General features: G+C 31.8%; 1 protein-coding gene across 1 annotated transcript in view; it reads right to left on the bottom strand.

Annotated features, from left to right (window-relative positions):
- Positions 1 to 6: 6 nt before the first annotated feature.
- LOC106461572 (phospholipid phosphatase-related protein type 1-like) overlaps positions 7 to 7,343 on the bottom strand; it is a 34,391-nt gene continuing 27,054 nt past the window's right edge. Inside the window, exons 5-8 of the mRNA XM_013921409.2 lie at positions 6,771 to 6,945; positions 4,462 to 4,519; positions 2,560 to 2,736; positions 7 to 1,812 (exon numbers count right to left, since the gene is read on the bottom strand). Coding sequence (XP_013776863.1) covers positions 1,513 to 1,812; positions 2,560 to 2,736; positions 4,462 to 4,519; positions 6,771 to 6,945 — 710 coding nt within the window. The 3' untranslated portion in view covers positions 7 to 1,512. The remainder of the gene's footprint in view (positions 1,813 to 2,559; positions 2,737 to 4,461; positions 4,520 to 6,770; positions 6,946 to 7,343) is intronic.

Below are 7,343 nucleotides of genomic sequence, written 5' to 3'. Positions count from 1 at the left end.
ACCTTTGAACTTGAAGATAAGAAATTTCGATACCAACGTAAACTAGACACTTTCTTCTATTACAAAGCAAAAACAAGTCACTTACCTGTTCTCTAATTTTCTCAGACATGAACATAATAGAACAGTACTCACTATGTGTCACTCTACCTCGAGTACGGGGCAAGTTGACACACTCTTTGTGGTAAGTTGACACGGATGAAATTTAATCAAACACACTTTATTTTTATCAATTTTTATTGCACTTTTTAGTAAATGAAATAAAAAAACATATTAAATGTTTCTTGAAATTAAAATTAAAAATTTTGAGAAAAAAAAATATATCACAAGAAAATAATGGAAAGGAAGCAACTTACTGAGAAACTTGCAAACGTTTTAGTTAATTTTTTCAACATTTAAGCCTTAATTAAAATTATTCAAAACGTATTTAAATTTTTTGTGTTATATCTATCTTTATTTTAAGAGTATAAAAAATGCATGCAAATTCCTCATTGTCGGGCTGGTAGACACGCGTGTCAACTTGCTCTAAGTGAAATGTATCAACATGCCCAAAACAGCCATTTTGCTAGAAATGACTTGTATGTGCCGTCCCAGTCATAGTTATAAAACACGAGTATGTATCATTAAATAGCCAAAAGAATGTACTTTCACATATTATGTAACTTTTTTCTTTAAATTCTCCTAACGAAGTATTTAATATAACTTAGTAAAATCGTTGCAGTCGAAAATATTTACTTACGTATGTGAAAAATATCATTTTTATTCCTGCACACAACAGAGGCTTCTGATCACAATGAAACTATAACAGTAAGTGACGCGTGTTCGGATGTGTTAGTGGTCATGCTATCACAGCTACCACCAGCTTCAGCATACGAAAGTTATCGGCATCGTGTCAACCTGCCCCCCGTGGTCAACCACCCACGGACTCCCCTACTCTATTCACCTCATTATTATTATTCTAATTATTCCGCTTGATATTTTTGCATTAAGAAATGATATAGTTTTAAACCAGAATCAGGGTTTGTGTGAACCCAAGAAACTGAAAGAACAATTACGGTTTGGTTTTGAAGGTGAAAGGCCCAATAGTGAATTTCAAACAGAAGTCTGGTTCTGATACTAGTATCCATAACGTGTTCTATAATGACATGGTGAAGCTGCTAGAGTAAAATGAAGGTATTCGTATAGTAATGTATAGAGAAAACCCAGATAACGTAATTATAGATTTTCATCCATAACTGTGGGAACTTTCACTGCGCATCTGTGTAATTAATCTAAGTTCTGAACCAAGAAGTAAATTGTTCAATATCGTCTAAAATCGAAGTTTGGTTTAAAAGCAACGGCATTGAACATAATCTTCACGCTCCTTGTATCAAATGTTTTTCACAACAAATACCACAAATATCTAGTAATTTAAACACCTTATAAAGCATGCAAATGTCTGGCGACATACGTCACAGAGTTTACAACAAATAAAATGATTTGAAGTAACATAAACACGTTGACTCATTGTGTATCTTAACTCTCCGTTTTTTCTTTGTGTCTTTTGCCATAATTTTCTACACGTTGATGCAAGTCTTTTTGAAATGCCTCGTTTCGAAGAGCTCCTCCAGGGGAATAGTCCAGGCTCTCTCGTTCGCTTGCTGGAAAATACTTACCTTGCTTGTTCTTGTAGGTAACATGGGGAATTCGAAAGTATCGGTAGAATAGGGGGCGCTGTGTCGGTCCAGGTTGAAATGCAAATCTCCCCTTGTAGTTACAGCATTTCCTCTGCTTCACTTGGTGGTGTTCACGAAAACACTCCAAAGATATGACACTCTATAAAACAAGCAAGGTTTAGAGTTGAAGTCTCTTACGTATCTATTTTAAAGCAAATTTGTTTAAAGTATAATCGGATTGAATATTATTTTAGCTATATAAATACGTATCCAGTAGTGGTGTGGTCTGTTTTGGTGTAATCTAGTAGTAATTAGGTGGTTAAATTCCAAGAACTTAAAGTAAAGAAGAACGTATAGCAATATGTTAAACACACTATAGCTGCCATATCCATTACCTTTCGCCCAAGCTCATCAAGCGAACTGAAATACGACAGACACAGTAGTGGTTAAGGCACCATCTATATTATCAAACCGCATGAACAACAACTGTTTTATCAAGGTTATGAGTCATTCTTAAATCATAATTAGGGTAAGGATCAATAATCCATAATATTATTATTTTATTTTAACACAAATTATCTATTATTATTTATTTTTACCTTAATTAACTTTACTCGTCATTCAGAGCGAACGAGCAAGCTAGTCATATTGTTCCTGAAACAGCGCAAACAGCCACGGTGACAAATTTTAAGAGTTTGTAAGTGAAACCAAAGAATATGTAATCATCAGGTCAACTAAGCAGTAGCCTTCTGCCATCTAGTGGTAACTATCGTTAATAAAGATACCAAACATGTGATAAGATATGTATTTTAAGGAACATTGTGTGAATATTCAAAACGGCATATTAGTGGCATATACCGAATTTGTATTTATATAAATTGAGAGAAATAAGGTCCGATTAACTCACAATATAACCACCAACAGCACCGCCTAGAAGAAATCCTGCTGTGACATCTCCCCAGTGGTTTTCATGGAGAGAAACACGTGACACACCACACAATAACGAAAGTCCTGCTATCGATAACACCAGGGTTGGGCGGAGAAGGCGGGACGTACGCAGAGCAACAATAGTGTGTAGATACACCTAAAATAATTCAAGAATAATATACCAAATATTCTTAATTTTCTATTGTTTTCTTTTTTTTCTATTATACTGATTTAGTCCAACATTTACCAATCAGTTTTTAAACCCTTTTTTTTAAACTCATCATGTACTGAACTGCTTGTAGATCCATGACTTTGTTTGTTACGACAATGTACTATAGACATTTCAGTTAATCTTAATAACTTCTGCTGAGCCCCCCCCCCCCCATGTCCTTTAGATACCCATTTTTTTTATTGGTTCTTCAATTTAGTGTTTTAACAAGTAAAAGCATAGTTATTTAGTATGATGAAATGTTTAGATCCAACCGGCAGAACCGGATTAACGCATAGAACATACACAGACCCCGTCGGCCACACAAGTAAAAATATATACATATATATGGTTTGTAAAACTAGCAGAATAGAGGCAAGACTGAGTTATTATTATTTCCAAATATTAACTGGGCCTAGGGCACCACAAAGCCTTAATCCGGCCCTGTATAGAAAAAAAAGACGATAGTTTTAGGCTTGTGAAAATCTTGCATCTTATTTTTTATAATGGCACAAAAATAGCGATTAATTTAAAGCTGTAACAAAATAATTCAATTAATAAAGTGTAAAATGAAAATTAATAGCACAATATTTAGTAAGGGGAGAAAGGGTCAGAAAATGTTATCAACGATAATGATATTATCAAAAGGATAAAAAAGAGCAGAAAGCATGGGATGATGCACGTTAAAATTATATAGCAACTATCTTGGAAAAAAAAAAGATCACCTTTTGTTTACATATAGTTGCGACATCTAGTTTCATGCCTGTCTACTAAATATTTATACATCGTGAGGCATCATTTTTATATAGTTGCGACATCTGGTTTCATGTTTGTCTACTAAATATTTATACATAAGGCTTCATTTTAGCCAATATTTTTTTCTAAAAACGTTCTATATTGATTTTCAACTATTTCTTTTTTAAATATTTCAATCAGTATCTAGAACCACAATAAAAGTGGAATTAAATCGATCATTTCTGTCGTGGATCACAAAATTATTCAGTTCGCAAATATGTATTCGATTAAAAAATATATAAATTATAGTTGAGTCTGCTTGGTCAGTCTTTCACTACAGTTATTCTTCTACTACATAAGCATCTGAAAGATTGACTAAATATTGATGAAAAGATCAAAGTTAGGAATATACTTTGGATATTTTTTAACCATTTCGTTACAAAAATTAGCATCTCTTGTTCATGAAAAAAAGACATTTTAGTATTGGTAGTATATCTTATGGAGAAAAAGCTTGACTGATAATGCATCAATGTGATGTAAATCTAACTTAAGTCAATTAAGGTCGTAGTCTCCTAACCACACTAAAAATGTGCAGAAAGAAATGTAGCGCTCCTATGATTACAGATAAAAAAAAAACTTTCTTAATTAAACTGATCGTCAAAGGACGCTAGAAAATGATTATAAAAAAATGAGCAATAATTTATGTCGGTAGGTCATAGTTTTGATATAAAAAAGGCTCTATTTCTATCATTTTAATCACGTGGCATTTAATATTTTTCCCTTACAATTACCGTCATGCTAAGATAGCACATCTAAAAACACAAACAAATCGCAATGTTGCCCACTGTAGTTAGAAATGAATTTTTACCGTTTTACCCTTAGGAGTTCTTATTGTTTTTACTTCTGAAGAAACTTTCAAACAAAAGTAATTTTACTAACCATTATAAAAACTGCTGAGTAGGAAGATATCGAAGCATAGAAAGACGGAAATGACATCCTGAAAAAAAAAAGAAAATTCTATAGAAAATAATGTCGCTGGAAAAAAAAGAGTTCGTGGTAATACTTCCGAGGAAAGAGGTATAAAACTAAATACAACTATTTTACATTTTCGACATCTATGAGGTAATTTTGAAACTCTAAATAGCAGTAAACAGATTACAGAATTTATTATAAAATTACGTTAATCTCGATTATTTTGTCCTTATCATTTCTATTTAACTCAAATATTTCATTAAAAGGTTCGTATTAGTGGTTTGTTTGTTATTAATTTCGCGCAAAGCTACAAAGGGGCTATCTGCGCTAGCCGTCCCTAATTTAGTAGTAAAAGGATAGAAGGAAGGCAGCTAGTCACCATCACCCACCGCCAACTCTTGGGCTACTCTTTCACCAACGAATAGTGGAAATGAGCGTCACATTATAACGCCCCCACGGGCTGAAATTGGTGGCACAGGGATTCGAACCTACGACTCGCACATTGCGATTCGAGCGCCCTAACCACTTGGCCAGTCTTTAACAGACTTTAACACAATATGATTATATCGTGACTTATAAATAGAAGACTATAAGAATGCAACTTTACTTTTTTATTTAATAATATGATAATTTTTAATTGTGAAATATAACTTTTATCAGTGAGTCCTGACAAAAAAAATTAACGAACTTAAGCTGTGTAGACATTCTCAAGAACAAAACAAATCGCTTTAGCAACCAAGAATATGCTGACTGAATATTACAGACGATTGTATAGTTAAATATGATAAACAAAAATCGTCTAAAACTTTAAAACAGCTTTACATGTAACTTACCAAGACAAAAGAGAAATAATAAATTCAACAAAATAAATTTATTTATTTTTTGCACCCTGCTGAAGAGCGAAATTAAAGAAAAACCTTCATAATTGTCGCATTTATAGCAAGGAAACACATCACACCAATGACAAAGAATTGAAGAAAAACAATAATAGTTTTCGAAAAATAAAAAATACCTGAATGGAAATAAAGTATTCTGGAAAATTTTATTATGCATTTGTAAAATTATGACGATAATTTCAATATCGTAGCGCCATCTAAAGTGGAGAAAACTCAATGCGAATTAATTTTTTGTTTTTGTTTGTTTGTTTGTTTTGTTTCATTTACTTGTTGAATCTCGTGCAAAGCTACTAGAGGGCTTTGTAAGTTTTCTTAACTTTGAAGTGACAGACTAAAGTGACAGCATCTAGTCACAATCCACTACCGCCAACTTTACGGTTACTTTTACAGTGCCATTTCAAACAAGTTGAAATAGCCTTAAATTAATTTAAAAAAATATTTTTCAGCTAGCTTTTACTCTTTTATAGTAAATAATATAAAATGTATGTAAAATCTCAAATATAATAAATTCAAAGTTATATTTAATTGAACCATGATGATATGGAAACCAGTGTCTGGTCAAGTTGATCCAAACCATAATAGGTTAATGCAATTCTATATAATAAATGTTCGTAAAACATCTCTAAAATCTGTGAGTTTTTGCCACGAATTTCCCCTCCTTCTGCTGAGAGAATATCTTTTTTTTTGTTGTTTCTTAAACATCAGGCGTTATTTTCAACGAATTTGTATATTTATGAAACACGCATGAAAAATCCGAATAAAAATACACAGGTTTCAACCATAGGACATTTTCCAAATTATCTTTGGCGATCAAAATGCTCTAAGTTTTTCTCACTTATTCTATGTGACTTCATAAAATAATATAAATATTTTGGTAAAAAACAAACAAAAAAACATAATTTGATATATGAAATTCCAAAATCAGAATCCGGTAGACAACTCTGAACAAACTCAAACATTTTAATAAACGATCTGCCAAATTGGTGTTATATATTTTAATATTTTATTATATTAATGAAATCTACTCAATATCTTCTTTTTACTAATAAGGCCATTGTCCAAATGATACAATTATATAAAATATTTATGGCTTGACTTTTTTAATATTTTTTTTTCTTTCTAAGCATTTTGGTTTCTAAATGTACTAACATAATTGAATGAACTCAGAAATAAAAAAAACTTGGTAAATTTAAGGACTTTTGGGTTCAATAATTTGATTTTAAAGTAAGTAAATAGAAAAGTACAGATTGTTGTACGTACGATTATAATTAGAAAATCTTTCTTCGTAAAAGTACAGATTGTTGTACGTACGATTATAATTAGAAACTCTTTCTTCATAATCGCGAAGAAATTATAAAATTATTCTAAGTAATATTTTACCTTGCCAATCTGAGTTCCTGTTGTGGGGCGCGACAAATGTCCACAGAAATGAACTGACCAGGCGGACACGAGGAAGGATTACACACCTCTAAAAAGTGAGGTCTCAATTGACCAGTGGTTAGTTTTAATGCATCTGTCAGGATACTTGTACATAAATATCCAAAGAAGAACGTTCCTAGTATAAAAATATTTTTTAAAATGTGATGTTGAAAACATTACAACGTCCATCATATTCAGTTCAATAAGAATACAAGTGTTCTAAAACAATTTAATTAACCTTAATAATTCCTTGCGTACTTATTGAAGTAATAGGTCGTCAAGAAATTAATTTTGTTTTTTGTTTTTTTAGATGAAAAAATCCGAACAACTTATATATCAAAACAAAATATTTATTAAATGAAATAGTTTCCATTCTTATCGATGATACTTTTCCATCTAACAATCAGGTTGTTAATGCCCTGATTAAAGAAATCGCTTGACTTTGAAGCAAAAAACACGTCGATGTCCTCTTTAACACCTATCACATTTGCATACGTTTTCCCATTAAGATGGTGTGGCAGCATACGAAAAAAA

This window comes from Limulus polyphemus, unplaced genomic scaffold (genome assembly GCF_000517525.1).
Source record: "Limulus polyphemus unplaced genomic scaffold, Limulus_polyphemus-2.1.2 Scaffold989, whole genome shotgun sequence".
NCBI classification, from domain to species: Eukaryota; Metazoa; Arthropoda; class Merostomata; order Xiphosura; family Limulidae; genus Limulus; species Limulus polyphemus.
Note: the sequence above shows the minus strand (reverse complement) of the source record. Positions and strands in the feature narration are given on the sequence as shown.